The following is a 17,173-nucleotide window of genomic DNA, read 5'->3' as shown; positions in this document are numbered from 1 at the left end:
AAATAAATAAATACATAAATACATAAATAAATAAATAGGTAGGTAGGTAGTAGGCAGGTAGACAGATAGATAATGCCGCAATTCCATGATGCCGATCAATGAAAACTACCCACCGGTACCCGTTTTTAGTCTTTTGTAGAGACTAAAAACTGCTGCTACTGAGTTCCCCTGTTTCTGGTCCTCTCTAAACACCAGATAGTTATGAAAGTCAGCTCACACTCCTGAGGTGCCTGGAGATCTGGCCCTGCCCCTTCTCAGGCTCACTCTCTGCCTCTCCCTACCGGCTCCCCCGTTTTAAAACTAAGTGCCATCTGCGACTGTGCACTCCTGCGTCACAGATGTGCAAATGCTTGGTCTCCAGGCAAGTTTTTGTTTCTTAAGGACTTAAAATCCTCCCTGAATGCTGGCCATCTGTACCTTACCTAGCCAAAAAGAAAGAAAAGGTAAAATAAAAAACAAAACAAAATTCGAGCAAAACAAAATCAAATTTAATGGTCTTAAATGCAAAAGTAAAAACAAACAAAAAACACAAAAAAGCAAAAGAAAATTAACAGAACAGAACAACCCAAAATGTCAAGGCAGTTATGAAGAGAACTTGGGAGGGTTAATCTTTAAAACTACAAATCAAAGGGGTATTTCTCTCGTTGTTGTTAATAGATAACTGGCAAGAAGTAAGTACTTTTCTGCTGAGTGTTCATACGAAAGCAAAGTTTCAAAACAAAATCCGACTAAAATAGAAAACAAAACAAAACAAAACAAAGTCTAGCGCTCACGAGAAGGGATGCGAGAAATACAATGCTCAAATGTTTCTGGGGTCGTAAAATATGGAGCGGTCTTCCGCATCTGAGCCGTGTGAAATGCTCTGGGGGACTGGCGAAACGATGGGGAACGCCGGTGTCCGATGTGCGGGGCACCGTGCATGCCGTGTGTGGACAGAAATGCGGGATGTCAGGGTAGCAACACATCCTCGGGCGTGCCGGGAGCTAGGTCTGACTGGGGAATATACTGGAGTTTCCCGGAAACTCTTTGGTCCGTTCCCACTGGCGCCTGGGCTTTAGGAGACCTGTTCGAGTCCTTCCGTGGAGGGCCCAACGTGCGGCCCCCCTTCCCCAGCGGCGGCCCCCCCACCCCCCCGGCGGGCACCCCTGCAGGGCCCGGGGCTGAGGGAGCAGGAGGTGGCGATGGCACCTGCTCGGGAAAGCAATTTCCCGTCAACCAAAAGCAGAAATCGCTTAAAAATGGTGAAGCGGCTGAGGAAAGCACACACTCAGCATCTGTCTAACATCTTTAGTCTGGAAACTAGAACTAAAAGGTCAGGTCTTTTTTTTTTGGTTTTTTTTTTTCCTTTTTCTGTTTTTTTTTTTTTGTTTTTGTTTTTGTTTTTTTTTTTTAAATCCAGTTTGTGGAGACACCGAATGAAATGAGTGTTAGACAGTCTTAGAGGGTAAAGCATGCTTCAGGTTCACCACCGTCCCGAGGGACTGGTGAGTCAATGCAGTCTACTTAGATTTCTGTTTAATATATATTTTAAAGGAAATAACTTAAGAAACTTAAATTGGTCTAACATTGTGGGATTTCAAACATTTGAACATGTCGGTTGCATCCCCGAGTATAAAAACCTCTTCACTTCTCATTTAGACTAGGACAAACACTTGTGAAAATTGGCGCAAAATGAGTTGTACACTAACAAAAAAGTTTCAACTTCTTCACTCTTAATTATCTATTCCGTACAAAAAAAAAGCATGAGCGAGTTATTTGTGGGACTTGTTGGTTTTGAAGGAAACCTGTAAGATTTTGTCCCCCAGGCGGTAGCCGTTCAGACTTGCTATGGCCATGGCGGCTTCTTCATAGTTTGTCATGGTCACAAAGCCAAAGCCTTTGCACTTGTTGGTGTTGAAGTCGCGAATCACTTTCACATTGGTGACCGCCCCAAAGGGGCCAAACATCTGCCAGAGGATCCCCTCATCGGCGTCCTGCCCGAGGTTGTAGATGAAGATGCACCAGCCCGAAGACGCGTTGCTCGGGACATTGACACCAGAAAGCCCACTCATGTGATCTACACCCATAGGGGAGAACCTAGCAAACAGAGAGCACAGCATGCAGGTCAAGGTCATGCAGGCCGGCGCGCCCCCATCCGTCACGGGCAGGAATTCAGCATGGGGGGAGGGGGCTCCCTGCACTACAGACCGTGGACCCTGGGGAGAGACACTTGTTGCCCACCAGCTCAGAGGGTCAGAGCCTCGACCAGCTTCCCTGGGAGCCATGCTCCCTCCAGTACCTTCCATCACTGGGGGTGGGGGTGGGGGGAGTCCCAGGTTTCCCCTAGCTGAATGACAGAAGCTTCTCCGCGTCCTCTCGGGTGTTGTTCCACCCTCGGACCTCCCTGGAGGAAGCTCGATCCTCATACTCTATGCCTCCGTATGTGTGTACGTCAGGGAGTGGGGGGCAGGATTTTTTTCCTTTTCTTTCTCCAAATTTTCTATCTTGCCCTCATCTTGGCTGCCCCTGCTGGAGGGTCCCAGGCGAGCACACCCCTTGAAGGGCCACCGCAGGGCACAGGGAATTCCTTCCCACAGCTCCAGGCGACCTTCCGCTGCTGGCTCATGGCATCCCAGAAGCAATGCCTGCGGCCTGCAGGTCTGCCAAGCTGTACCAAAAGTGTGGGCCTCTTTCCAAAGCAACGCTTCCAGCTGCATAAAAAATAAGCCTTCTACAAATGTGTGGCCACTGCAGTAGGACTAAGGGAGAAGACAAAATCGTTACCGAAGCCACACAGCCCTCTGAAAGGCTTCGGAAATTAAAAAGTAATGGCCTTAGGATCGGCTTAAGACTACCCAAGTGTGACAGAGCGTCTGGGGGGCCGCACCGTGCAAGAAACAAGAAACATGACCTGCTCTAAAATAAAACCAGGCTTCGCGCTGTGGGGCTGACCCAGGGGTAAGCAGGTGCTTTCAAGGGCCATCAACAGATTCATTCTTTTGACGGACATAACAACAAGACGGACCGACCAGCTCCCCAGGTGCAGCCCACTTATCCAGGGGATCTCTTCAAGGCAGGTATGGAAGAATCAAGACACATCACTGGCCATGGCTTTGAATGTACGGGGGGAATTTTAAACAGCTTGCATCAGGAGGTCGGAGTTGGTTCAATGACTCCAGTGGCTTGTTAGTGGTCTCGACTCAACAGGGACCACAGTGGCACTGAAGGGGGTGGGTAAAGGCACCCTTGTATCTGTGTGACATTAAGCCAAGCTGGTTTTCAATAAAAACTGGAAAGACGTTCTGACTTTAATGGACTTGTCCCCCGCCTCCAGTTTTGTGGGAAACCAAATGTGGGTCCGAGTTAAACTAGCTAACCCGAATCGTCATGTACCTGTTATACTGAAAATAACCTGAAGTCTTACCTTACTATTTTCTATTGACGTGATTCTCATTCCTATTAATTATTGTTAGTTGGTTTCTCCCCTGCTAACTGGAGCTGATTTCTTTCATCCTGGCTGCAGCGAAACCTACCTCCCATTCTTTTCTCTGATGTACAAAGGAGACCTGAGCCCTTCTTCAGTATTTGCGGGGGGGCGGGGGGGGGGGGAGGTCTTTCCTGCTGTGAGATGCAGACTGCACTCTCCCCTCGGCTGGGCCTCTCTCCCTCTTGCTCTCATCTTAGTCCGCCTTCCAGTGGCCAGTCTTTCCTCACACCTTTCCTGCCATCCTTGCTTCCCTCTGTCTCTCCTCGCTGTGAGCCTCTAATTGTCAAGACCCCTTTCCTGCCTGGCCAGCAGTGTTGGCTGCTCTGGTCCCCTTTCTTTTCTGTTCCTCCTTCCTGTGACCAAAGTCCCCGCCTCCTCCCGTACCCTCTTCCCTGCTTGTCCAGTCTGGTTACTGAGAACCTGCTGGACGCTGCCATCCACACGTCCCACCTGACCAGCAGTGACACAGACTATGTCAGCTGGCCTTCAAACGTGGATTTACCTCACTTCCATCCCAAGACGCTTCCCCGGCCTTTGTCTTTAAACTAGAAAAGCCAATGAGGGAAGGCTAGCTTTGGAACCTGAGCCGAGTTGAGAACTCTGCGTTACTAGACGCTGAAGACAGTGCCTCCCCAGGGGGCCTCTGTGCAGGGTTTTGCCCAATGTCTCCAGGACAGAGATGGGAAACCTGCAAAGTCGCAGAGATAAAGATCCCTAACATGCCTCACGCCACTGATGGAGGTTTTGACAAAAACAAAAACCAAGTGGCCTGGAAATCGGGACTGCCACTGCTTGTGAGGCAGAACACGCCCGATTTTGGAGCCCAAGTTCCTGACCCTCATCGTCTCTGTTCTCTTAGAGCCTGGCAACTGGAGTCATTTTCAGTCTGGAAAGACGAGGGAATGTCAGAAAACCTTTCGCCTCCAGGGCAGGGCTTTTAAAACAGAAGCCGTGTGATATTTAGAGATGCAGGTGAGCGCCCAGGTAGGTGAGTGAGAGGGCTACCTGAGGGCTGGGAGCAGGGGCTGCACGCCGAGGAGGAGAGCAGCTCTCCCCTACGCACACCCGAGGCTGCATCTTCTGGCTGCTACACTCATGGCCCCGAGCTCCGGCCACTGAACACCGGGCCCTGGGGCGCTACGTGCTCTGCCCCCGGGGGCGGGGGGCTGGCTGGAGACGCGACCACCTTTTGGATTCCACTTCAGGCAATACTCGGATGGACATAAACGCCTTTCACACAGACACCTTCCCATGGGGGCAGGGGCGTGAAGACACAGTGATTCTGAGCGCGGCTTTCTGACCAGCCAGGTGGACCCGGCCGGCCCGCGGTGGGAAGAGCTGGGTTGATGAGAGCGCTGCCTCCCGACCCACCTGAATCTCTGCGCCTGGTGGTGAACGGGGCCTCCGAACCGTCTGGCCGGCGAGTGGTAGAGCTGGGAGAGCAGCGCCATGTTTTTGTTCTGGTTGGGGTTGGCTGCAAACTTCACTGTAATGGGCTCGGAGGAACCTGGGGGTTTATGACCATTGAAACTGGTAATTGCCTCTTCTGCTTCCGAACGTTTGTCAAACCGGATAAACGCAACCCCTCTGGACAAACCTTTTTAACAAACCAACAAAAATGGGAGTTAGGGGAGAAAATACAAGGAGTTTTAAAACTGAAAAGCAAAAGCGAAGTCAGTCAGCTGTGGTTTCAAATCAGGTAACGAGGCAAACAAAAATGAAGCCTAAACATGGAAATGAACGAATGAACTTAAAAAAAAAAAAAAAACAATGACCAGCAAGATTAAGCTTTCAGACGTCCTTCTGAGTTGAAGCAGCAACTACACAGCCTCAGTGCCAACAGACATTCTGGTGACAGATGTCCCAGACAGACACCCCAGCCTCTTTCTTACAAAAAAAAAAAACATGCTGGAGGAGAGGACACCCTCCATCGCTCTCAGCGCCCACCAGGTAGGGCCTGCAGGGTTCTCCCTGTGCTCCGGGGCCCCACGGCCTGCCCTGTGAACAAGGAGTGACGGTGGCTCGTGTAGCCCAGCCAGGCCTTTGTAGGCTGTCCCCGCCCCGGCCGGCCTGACAGAGTCCCTGCTCACTCAGCCTTTACCATCCCCAGAGGGGACAGAGTCCAGTGAACAAGCCTCGGCCCACAGCCCTCTCCTCCTCCTGCCCTCACCTCACTCACCTTTGGGATGTTCCATTGTTAATGTCCTAGGACTGCCTAGAATCGAGTGAAGCCCCTCGCTCTCCCCCAGAAAACTGCTCAGGTGCACACAGTGGTGCTGCCACCTGCCCGAGACTCCCCGCAGGTTAAGACTCCCTGCCTGGGGCCCACACCAAACCTGTCCTTGTTCCCGAGTGGGAAGGGCCGGGGCCCCCCCGCCATGGTGTCCAGCTGCCTCAGGAAGGCACCATCTCTCGCCACATAGACTGAGCCACCTGCAGTCAAGCCCTGGGTCCCTGCTGTAACCCAATCCCTCGACAGAGCAAGAATGTGGACCGGGACCAGGCTGCCTGAGAGTCAAGGCCCTGCTGAAGGTCTGGCCAGCCCAGCACGGGTTCGAGACCCGCACAAACCGGGCAGAAGAGGGGTTTGGCCATCCTCCACCCCAATCCATCCATGTTCTAGGCCTAGGAGGAACGATGACAACTGTCCCCTGCAGAACTAGATGAACAGGGTGGGGCTGGGGAAGAGGCCTGGCTCCTTCTCCTGGGGAGAACAGGGGTCAGGTGGGAAGATCAAAATGCAGTGGAGAGGTGACAGCCGAGGGCGAGTCCTGGATGTGCCCTGGTTGGGGGACTGTAGCAGACAGCCCTATCCTGCACATTCTCATCCGGACTGCCAGTTATAGCCTGCCTGGGGTCACGTTTCCGTCTCTAGACAAAGGCCTTCAGCTCCCAGTGCATGACAATTACCAAAGCAGGACAGCCCAGGATCTGGGGGGGTCACCAGCTAAGTGAGCACACCAGATGCCCCCCCCCCAAGCAGCTTCATCTCCCACACCTTTCTTTACCCCTTCCCAGAGTCCCACCAAGTGCCCCACGATGGGCACAGGATGTGGGTCTCCCCAGCTGGCCCAAGGGCCGCAGAGGGGCACAGAGAGGCTCAGGCATGCCAGGTGGGATGCTGAAGTGACCAGCGTCACGGTGAGAGGCATGGCCGCCCCACTGTGCACCTAGAATCCCATGCCTGGGCCTGGGCCTGGGCCCCATTCAAGCAAGTAGGCAGCAGTCAGGGAGCCTCAGGCCAAGGAATCTCGGTCTACAACTGTAACGCACAGCGGACACTCCATGGTGAGTCCAAAAGCTCGTATCCCAGCTCACCCGACTGGGAACCTGCCCCTCCTGGTCTCCCCCCAGTACAGTGCCCTGGGAGGGCACACAGCTGCCCCCAGTGGCTTCAAGGCTGCCTCCATCTGGGCTCCACGATCGTTGAAATATATATAAATTTAAAATTCACCGAAGACACTCATTGAATCCATGAGATCCAACCTGACAATTCACATGTGTGCCAAGAAACTTCTAGAGCCTCAACTCATTTTCAATTTCAGTTCAGAAGGAACACCTAAAAACACACACTCAACACACACTGTTTTTATTTACTCTTGAACAGCATGAATGGCACCTTTGACAGACAGACGCCTGAATGGGTATTTAACTTCAGGCAAAACACTGACAGCTGTCGCTGGCTGGCTCTGGCAGGAAGCTGCCCTCGGGGAGAAGGTTCCATCCTAGTGATAAGGACCTTGAGATGGAACAGAGGAAAAGTGTGTGTGCGGTGTGGTTTCCCTGTTTGGTTTTGTAAAATGACTTTCAAATGGAAACCGCCCAAGTGAAACGAAGACAACCCAAGAGAGAAAATGTCAGTGTGAGGGAGAACATGTTCACTAAATGATCTGATGGGTAGACACCCTTTGAAGGGGGCCCGTGGTGGTGTTTTTTTCCCCTCTACTGTTTTTAGAATCAAGAGCAGAGGTCAATCAATGGCATGATCTCCATATGAGTAACCTATAAGGCTCACAATTAAAACAGGTAAGAAAACAAAATTTAAAAATTAAGTTCTGTCAGCTGTTAAGTTTTTCCAAGAGCGATGCCTCATCCCTTTAATGCTACAAGGCACATCATATGGAAGCGAACTGGACCCACAAACCCGCCAGCATTGCTAGTCTCTGCCCTCGTCCCCTGGGACTCCTTGGGTCCCAGCAGAGAAGCCCCGCTGGTGGCCCCCTCTGGAGCAGAGGATAGAATGGAAGTCCACAGTCCTGGGGGTCCACCGTTCTAACTCCCCAATTCAACACCCCAGGCCTGGACAGGGAGCCCCAGGGACTCCCTCACATCTCCCCTCCTTCTGGGCCTCACAAAGATTCTGAAGACAGTCCCTCTGCTGTTCAGCAGAGGCTGGTGGGATGCCTGAGAGAGCATGAAGTGCCCATGGACGCCACTCTGAGTTCATGGCTGAGCCCGGGGGGCAATCCTGATGTCTAAGAGACACCAGCCCTACAGAGGGAAAGGAGACCAAATGCCCCACAAATGGCTGAGGGGAACTGTCTGTATAAGTGACCTCCCTCAGGGTGGTGAGAGCCACTGGGGAAAGCTAGATGTCCGGGGTGGGGGTGTTCCTGGAGACAGCCAGCTCCACTCAGTCATGCTGGGCTGGACAGACACAAGTAGAGGCAAAGCGGTATGTATGACACGTAGAAAAGGAGGGCGATGGAAACAGAATGTGGCCCAGCGTGGTCATACCATCCGGGTCCCCAGGCAGCCCACACAGGTGCTCCTATGCAGATGGGGCTGAGGACAAACACATACACTGACCAGCCCACTGCATTGTTCCTTCTCAATTGGCACTTGAAGGTGAGTACGGGGGGCTTCAAGGACCCCAGGAAACTGTCCTGGTGTGGACCAAAGGGGTTGACACCAAGTAAACAGGATCCTCGCCCTCACCCCTCTCCCCGCCCCAGAGCACAGCTGCAGAACAGAGGCCGTGGTGTGGTCCTTGTCCCTCCGGCAGAGCCTGGTGTCAGAGTGGGCATCTGCACTAGGCACAGGGCTACCCGGCGAGCTGCACCTGTGGTCCACACTCCAGAAGGCTCCCCTTCCACTCAGGCCTCCGGGGACTCGAGCTGCTTATGCCTCAGGACTGCAGCCTGGGCAGCAGGGCCAGCAGATGCGGAGCTGAGCTTCCAGAGGAGGGGTGGAGAAGGGAGGGCGAGTAGTGAGGCTGCCCACCCCAAAGCACACAGCTCGGAGGGACAAGGACGATGTGTGTGCGTCTCTAACCCCATCTGTCACAGGCCAGGAGGGCCCAGCCCACCTGCTCTCTGGGATCTGCTTTGCAGCCTCCTAGGGGCGCCGCTGGCCTCTCGGAAGGGAGTCACCTCACAGTTATGACTCCCTGGGACCAAACTACCCAGTGTTTGTTTTCACATCACAGCCAAGGGGGGCGGGGACATGGAAGAACATGAACATCAAACACAGATCATTCTAATGGCTTCTCTGAGCAATGTGAGCGGTTTGTCAACAGATTCCCACTCCTGGTTGGGGCAGAACAGAGGAGTCCTACAGCAGGTGTGGCCCAAGCTCACCTCTCCCCAGACAGAGCCACGCACGGGGCTTGACAGCAGATGTCCTGACCCCAGTGCCCAGGCCAGTGGGGTGGGCAGGCTGCACGGTCAGGACTGGCACCAGCTTCCTGCGCGGGGCTCTCCCAGGGGCAGGTGAGGGGCCTCCGCTCGGCTGTGTCTGATGGCCTCGTGCAAGGTCCAGAGCCCAGGCTGCTAATGTCCTGGGCTGAGGTGACCTGACAGGGGCTGGCGAAGTGGCCAGGCTGGTCAGTGAGGGGAATTTACTGCCTTGAGCTCTCTGAGCTTTGGATGTGCTACCCGAGGGGGACATCCAAATCATGGAGACGACAACAGCTCCTCAGAAGCAGCTACCTGTGGCTTCGGGCCAGTCAAAAGTAGGGACTCTGGGTCATGAGCGAAGACTGTCCCACACTGCACCCCGAGTGCCTGAAATAAGAGCTGTCGCGAACGGCTGACTGGTGGCCTTTCCGCCCGTTCACAGGCCAGGCTGGGCCATCTGGGTGCTTGAGGAAAGGTGCCAGGATCTCTTGGTGTTTTCACCATAAAATGCATCAAACTGCATCCTCCGTCCCCGGACTCGTAAAACAAAAGCCAGTGTCTCCTCATTCTGATTCTGTGCTCCCTGGTGGAAGAACTACTGATGCTGAAAATCAAGCAGTGGTTTGTCTTCCTGGAAACTCTGGAGTCCGTCTGGAGGAAAACCTCACCCACATCTGGGCCACCCACCGTACCTGTGGTCTGATCCACGAGGACCCGGGAGTTGATGATTCGCCCGAACCGAGAGAACATATCCTCCACATCCTTTTGGGTCATGGTCCTTGGGAGGCCACTGATGTACAGGTTGGCGTCTTTGATGACCTCTGAGCTCGGGCGGGCATACGACACCTTGAAAACAAAACCACTTTCTGGGGTTAGGGCAGGTGTGTGGCCAAAGCATCGAGGGAGATGGGGTTAGATTTGGGGGGCGAGAAAAAGCCACGCTTCTGGTGAGAAATCATTCCAACACTCACCATCTGCGGCAGCATGCGTGAGAGCTCACGCGGGCCAAGCCACGAGCCAGATGGACACCCCGTAGCATTTTCTCACCTGGACTTCACGCCCCACAATGAGGCAGACACAGTCTTAGTTTCAAAGCCGAGAGACTGAGGGCCCATGGGTGGCTGCAGACAGGGCCAGGACTCAACCACGGCCGTCTCTCCTACCGTGGCCTCTCCCTTCTCTGGACAGTGAAGAGCCCAAAGGGCAGCAGGCAAGGGAGCTGGGTGCTGCTGGGGGCGGGGGGGGGGGGGGGGGGCGCGGCGACACCACCTGCCAACAGGCAAACCTACCACTGGAGCCCACGGGGGACCCTGGGGTGCTGGGGAGCCCGCAGTCTAACACTCAGTGTTTGACGTTAAATGACTCCATACTTTTTGGGGTTTTGTTCTGCAAAACCGAGTAAACCCTGCAAGGAACTTCTGCGGCCGCTCAGATAAGACGGTAGGTGTGTGCATAGACTCGGGAGGCTTCAGGGGCTGATGGCAAGATAGGCCTTGGTGCTTTCCCAGGTCAGCGTGATGGCTGTGGATGGCCATGGACTGTGCAGGCCAGCAGGGATGGGAGGGGCGCCTGGGTGGCTCAGTTGGTTAAGTTGATTGCAGCTCAGATCATGATCTCACAGGCATGAATGAGATCGAGCTCTCTCGGCTCTGAGCTGGGCCTGGAGCCAGCTTAAGATTCTCCCTCCCTCTGCCCCTCCCCCCACTCGCACAGGGGCACTTGGGCCCTCTCTGTCTCAAAAAACAACAAAAAAAAGGAGGGATGGGACAAAGGCCACACCCCTGCTGGGAAGGAGCAGCTGGCACAAGGCCCCTGTGTGGCCTGAAGGGACAGGGCTCAATGACACCCAATGGAGTCAGATCTGAGTCAGGAGGCTGGGAAATAAGAAGGGAGGAGGCAGGGAGTCATGCTCTGGAAGGGTCGGGGACTGGAACCTATGCACAATAATGCTCTCTCTGAGAGTCACAAGCTCAGGAGACCAAGAGCCTGAGACCATAATCCAGGAAATGACACGACCTCTCACGCGTCACCAGGCAGCACAAGGTCACAGACAACAGGTGTGTTCTCACTGCAACGCTCAAGCCTGCCAGAAGGGGCAGAAGTGTGGCCCCTCAGTGCCAAACACGTGGGCAGGAACACACTGCCCCCCACCCCACACCGGCCCCAGCATTCACGTGCTTGCTGAGTCCAAATCTATGACATTCCCTAAGAGGCGACAACAGACACAACCTTTGCCGGCAGAGCAGAATGTGGTCCAGCAGGAGACAGAGAACGAATGAGAAATTATGTGGTGTGGTCAGAGCCCAGCCTCCCCCAGAGAGGTGCCAAGGATCATGGAGACTGAACGTCAGAGAGTGGAACAAAAGTGGCCCTGATCTGATTGGGAAGATGCCCCAGAGCACCAGGTCCCGTTGGGGGCAGGCGGCCTCCAACCAAGTGGGGCAGTTATGGCAATGTCCCCTGAGATAAAGAGGCTACCTTGGCCTGCGGGCTCTCCCCAGCACCCTCCAAAGCGGCAGGTGGCTGACCAGTCCAGTTGGGGCTTGGTCACGCTCCTCAACTTCCAAAGAAGGGTGTCAACTCTCACATCTGGGCCTCAACTCTCCAGGTCTGCATCACCAGCCCACAGAACACCCCCATTCAAACTCTTGCCAGAGGACGTGGCTGCAATTTTTGGCTGTCCCATTTCACCAAAGGCCCCAGTCAGCGGCCAAAGCGGGAGGCCAGGCCTCCCACGACCATCCTGTCTGGCCCTCTGCAGATCTGTCTGGATGGGGCTACATCTGGGGTCTGCCCTTGGCCTTTACTGAAGGACACTGTGGGAAAGAGCATCCTCAAACCAAGACCCTGGCACCGGGGAAGCAGTGCAGAGGCTGGTACTGACCATGATCATCCCTCGATGAAGCCCCAGAGAGAAAAACGCCTTCTACAGCCGAATGTGCTTCTGACAACAGGTTCTTCGAGGCCCCCGACCACCACCGCAGCTTTCCCTCCCTCTCCGGCCACTATCAAGTTCAGAGTCAGGTCAGCCTCCAAGAAGACTGCACTGGAGCACCTGGCGCCCCAGAGGCTCCATGACACGGGGTCTCGGCATCACCTGCTCCTCTGCCCCAGGCAGGTCTTTTCCTGGCACGTGCTCACGAAACCTTCCTATAAAGGGCTGTCCCCCAACAAATTCATATGTCGCAGTCCTAATCCCACCCCGCACAGCAGAACGAGGCCCTATTGGGAAAGAGTTGTCACAAATGTAACTCATGAACATGAGGTCACACCGGAGCAGGATGGGCCTCAAATCCAGTAACTGTGCCCTCAGAAAAAGGGGGAATTTGGACAAAGGTGCGCACAGGGAGAACGCCAAGTGAAGACGCAGGCGGCGGCCCAGGTGATGCTTCCATGAGCCTAGGACCGCCAGAGTGGCCAGCGACCCCCAGGCCAGGGGAGAGCCCGGGACAGACTCTCCCTCATGGCCGCAGAAGGAACTAACCTGGCCACACACCTTGGTCTTGGACGTATGGCCTCCAGAGCTGTGAGGACAAATCCCTGTTAACACCCCCACCCCCCAAGACCATTTGTGGTGCTTTGTTATGGCGGTCCTAAGAAACAAACCCACTTGCCTGACCACCTGATTCGCCCCGGAGCCCCCCACCCACAAGCAGTGCCCAGCCCCCTCCACCACCACGGCCTCCGTGTAAATGTTCCCCATGACATTTATCTTGGTCTGACATCCTATGTGTTTCACTTATTTAGCTGTGTAGAACACTCGATGAGGGCACAACTTTTGTCTTTGCTGCTGTATCACCAGCACCTAGAACAGATGCAGGTGGACAGCAGGCATTCAGCGACTAAATGCCGAACGAGGGAATAAAAGCAACTGCTGTTATTATTAATAACGCCCGCCTAACTGCACCGCAGGCTCCTGGGCTCTGTTTGCGGCTCATCCAAGCTACACTGTTCTGGTTCCTGGTGTTCACCTCCCACGTTGGGCTGGGGAAGCTGCCAGGCAGGGGTGGTAAGTGCCCAGAGCCGCAGCACTCGTTTCAAACCCTGACTTTGCCCCGCTCTACCTGTGTGACCTCGGGAGACCTGTCACAAGTCTACACATCAGCTTCTTCAACCCTAAATTGGGGATCATCTCTCCCAGGCTGGGGTGAGGAAAACAGAGACAAGGTATGGAAGGACCTGGCCCATTACAGGCCCTTGACAGGTACCGGTCATGTGAATCACACAAGATCAGTGCTGTGCCACACTCAGCCTGTCACCTCCACACACACACCCAGTGGGGTTGTCTGGACTGCCGTCACAGGGCACAGAGATCGGGAAACTCCTTACACCCTACTCAGATCAAGGAATGACGTTACAACCGCAGAGGACAGAGTGAATGCCAGTGAGGTCAAGGGCACATCCAGGCGGGCCGCAGGGTGCCATGATCGCAGAGCCTGGGGGGCAGGCAAGCCTTTGGAAAGGTCCTGCCTTTGTGGGTGAGAAGCGGGGCATCAACCTTGGGGGTAGCCTGCAGTTCCCGTAATGTGCCAGCCAGTATGTCTCCTGCAGCACACCTGTGTCCATAAGAGGCACACGTTGAGCCCTGTAGACACCTCTGCCCAGAACACCCTCGTGTCCCCACCCCGGCCCTCCTTACCCCTACCTCCTCCTGCTCTCCTATGTCTCAACTCTGACTTTGAGGGAAACTCTCAGTGCCTTACGAGTCGGGTGGAGCCCACGTGAGGTCCAGTCAGATGGTGGTCTGGGAATTAACATCTGTGTTAACACGTGAGCTAGCTGAGGGCACCCATCGGCCATGGAACCCAGCGCCAGGCAGAGGGCTTGGCCCCCAGAACACGCTTGTGTAATGAAGAGTTTTCAGCATTTGAATAAGAGTAACTGTCTGCCCTCCTGGCATTAGCAAACATTTTCTAAATACAACAGATCTTTCCTAACAGACTGGGAGCTTTGGGCTGAGAATAAACAACGCGGAGCTGGTGGAGGGGAACAAAAGTCACTAGACACGTGGAAAGGCTGTGACATGTGGCTTCCTTCACCAGGCTCCACAGTGGAAGGAGCCTCTGGGAGCCCGTGCTGGCCACAGAGATGTGTGGGCAGCGCTCCTGCCCTCGGGCACCACGCGACACGCAGGTCTAGTCCACAGAGGGGTTCAGGGACGATTAAACCACTGAGCAATCCATATCACAAACACTTCAACAGCAGAAATGGAACACCGCCCTCCAAATGAATAGGTGCTGCGAACAGCCAGGCTGCACGACTTCCCTGGCAGGCGGGAAGAAATCCGGGTTCCCAGGGCCACCCCACAGTGTGACTGGGGAGGCCCAAGCCGCAACCCTGGGAACCTTTATGGCAAAAGCACCCCAGGCGGCTCTGATGTCCAGGGAAGCTTAGGAAGCCCAGCCCCGATACAAGGCCCAAGAGGGACCTTTCTGGACACCCACATGAAGCGGAGGGATGGGAGATGGGGTGGGAGGACCCGGCAGGTCCAAAGGCTCAGAGGGCAATCTCACTCCATGTGGCTTCCTGTCGAGGGAGAGGACGCCGGCAGGCACGCGTCTCGGGAACAACGGCTGACCTGCCAGATCTACAGGTGGAGTGGGTGGGCATGGTACCCCAGGCTGCTGCAAGAAGCAAGGTCAGGGCACCAGCCTGGGGCAGTGGGAGGAGGCCTATTCGAGGAGGGTGCAGTAGGGAGTAAAGGTCGGGAAAACACCAAAGTCGTCCAGGTTGGGTCTGGAGCTGCACAAGATCACATGAGCCAGAGGACAGACACATGGGGATGGGGAGGAGACGGGGCTCTGGACCAAGAGCAGTGTTGGGGGGTAAGTGGCCGCAGCTGAGAACATGAGGGCGGGGGGACCTGCCCGCTCGTCCCAGGAAGCCACCACAGCCCTTCAACTGGGAGTGACTCTGGTGGCTCCCTTGCATCCCTCAAGTCACCGGTCAACACGAAGCCACCCCCCAGAACATCCCCCGCCATGTACCTCCGCAACACTTACCTCTGCCACACGGGACTTTCGGTTTATTATTGGAGCGTGCTCACACACATGCGCGTACACACACACACGCCCCTCCACGAGAGCAGGAATTCATCTGTTCACTGTCTGACACATAGCAGGTACTCAAGAAACATTAGCAAATGCATGTTCGATGACCTGGCTGTGACTGGGGAGGAAGGGAGAGACCTTGGCAGGGAGGGCGTGAGGGACAATGCTGCTGCTGTCGCTGCGGCAACAAACCAGGAGAGAACAGGAGGGCAAGGCCAGACACATGCTCGCTCGGCACAAGGACAGCACACCCTGGGCCGGGGAGAGAGGACTGCCCTCGATTAAGTGCCCTTCACGGTGACTCTCCCTTTGCTCACGGGGCTGAGGAGGCTGAGAGGCACCAGCATGGCCTGGGGTGGTCTGACATGCAATGCTTCAACTCTAAGCAGACAGGAGGCACCCCAGATGCCCCAAATGCACCAGGGCTCCGAGAAATGGCCAAGCCAATGGTCCCTTTGATAGTGATGGTCAAGTAAGGGGAAGATCCCTCGCCCAGGTGAGGTCAGGGAGGTCGCTCCCCCAGGCCGGGGGGGCCCAGCACAGACCCCTGGAGGCCAGGAACGAGGTGGTGATGGCAGCTCTTTACCTTAATGGTTTTTGACTGGAGCCGCAGGCCATTCAGCGTGTTGATCGCTCTCTCCGCGTCCTTGGCAGTCACGTAGTTCACAAAGCCATAGCCCAAGCTGTGCCCTGTGTGGGAGAACACGTGCACACTGGTAAACCGGCCGACAGCCAGGGAGGGTGAACAGGACCATGTGCGACTGGGCTCCAAAGGACAAGGTCGTTAAAAGCCATGGCCTCCTGGAAGTGGGGTTAGAAGACCCACGGTCACCATCTATACCGTTTTTTTGTTACGCTTCTTTGGCCGACATATAAATTTTCTACAACGGACAAGTGTTGCTTTTGTTAATGTTTTTTTTCTTTAAAAGGGCCGTTTGAAAAGAAACACTGTGCTACTAACGGCATCCCGTGGAACCCACCACAAAAGCAATGATGATGATCGGTGCCCCCAGTCCCGGCTGAGATGTGGGGACTCCAAGGGTGAGGAGAGAGGACGGTCACGAGTGGGCGAGATGGGCAGGTGGGGAGAGCTGCATGATGGCCACCCGTCTGCGTCCAGGGGTTTCTCCCCTGCTTGCACCCCAACAGCGGGAAGGCTTGCTAGGCTGTAGTGCCACCCAGTGCTGGTTCCCTCACTTGCCCGAACACCTACAACCCAGCTAAGAAGCAGATGACGTGGAGCACAAAGGGAAGCTGGAGCTGAGGGAAGTCCCCGTCCGGCCGTGCACCTGCCTTCACGGCCCCAGCCAGGCCTCCAGGCTTCCCCTGGCAGCGGCTGTCATGTGACAGCACCATCAGCCCAAGTCCAAGGGATAACAACACCTGAGCTCTTCCCAAAGGAAGCCAAGGTTACGCGTGGGTGTCCCCACCTCTTCTTTGGGAAACACTGAAGTGGCAGGAGTGACCGCCAACGGCATGCTACGGGAGGGATGCAGCCCAGCAGGGGAGGGGCTGTGGGTTCCCAGGAGCCCAGAGAGCAGCCAAGGCCGAGGGGCCCAGTGGAAGGAGGCCTGTCCTTTCGCTACAGAGGACAGGCAGGAGGCGGCCCAGAGAGGAGAACCGACATGCCCACTGCTTACCCACCCACACGCCGTGCTGGCGGGCAGCCACCGAATGCTAGGCATGGCTCTGGGCACAGAGATAGAGTGGTGAGCTTCGCTCCATTCCTCTGGTTGGTGGAGGGCGATAACAAGCAGGTAGAAAACATGCCAGGCCTTGAGCCGCATGAGGCGGGGGTCTCTGGGTGCCGGCTGAACCCAGACCCTCAGGTGGATAATGAGATGTGGCACCCAGCAGAGAGCCTAACCCAGTTTTGTCACTTCTTAAAAAAAAACCCTAAACACTTTTATTTTTTTGCACCTAAAGAGAAATTACAAAGATAATAGAAAGAGTTCCCACAGACCCCATACCCCGTTTCCCCTGGTGGTAACATCTTATATCCGGATGGGACATCTGTCACAACCGAGGAACCAATGCTG

The 17,173-nt window shown here is 55.1% G+C and overlaps 1 protein-coding gene across 1 annotated transcript in view; it reads right to left on the bottom strand.

Moving 5' to 3' along the window:
• Positions 1 to 466: 466 nt before the first annotated feature.
• ELAVL1 (ELAV like RNA binding protein 1) overlaps positions 467 to 17,173 on the bottom strand; it is a 39,441-nt gene continuing 22,734 nt past the window's right edge. The window contains exons 3-6 of the mRNA XM_060630068.3: positions 15,721 to 15,824; positions 9,777 to 9,930; positions 4,838 to 5,063; positions 467 to 2,076 (exon numbers count right to left, since the gene is read on the bottom strand). Coding sequence (XP_060486051.1) covers positions 1,752 to 2,076; positions 4,838 to 5,063; positions 9,777 to 9,930; positions 15,721 to 15,824 — 809 coding nt within the window. The 3' untranslated portion in view covers positions 467 to 1,751. The remainder of the gene's footprint in view (positions 2,077 to 4,837; positions 5,064 to 9,776; positions 9,931 to 15,720; positions 15,825 to 17,173) is intronic.

This window comes from Panthera onca, chromosome A2 (genome assembly GCF_046562875.1).
Source record: "Panthera onca isolate mPanOnc1 chromosome A2, mPanOnc1 haplotype 2, whole genome shotgun sequence".
NCBI lineage: Eukaryota > Metazoa > Chordata > Mammalia > Carnivora > Felidae > Panthera > Panthera onca.
Note: the sequence above shows the minus strand (reverse complement) of the source record. Positions and strands in the feature narration are given on the sequence as shown.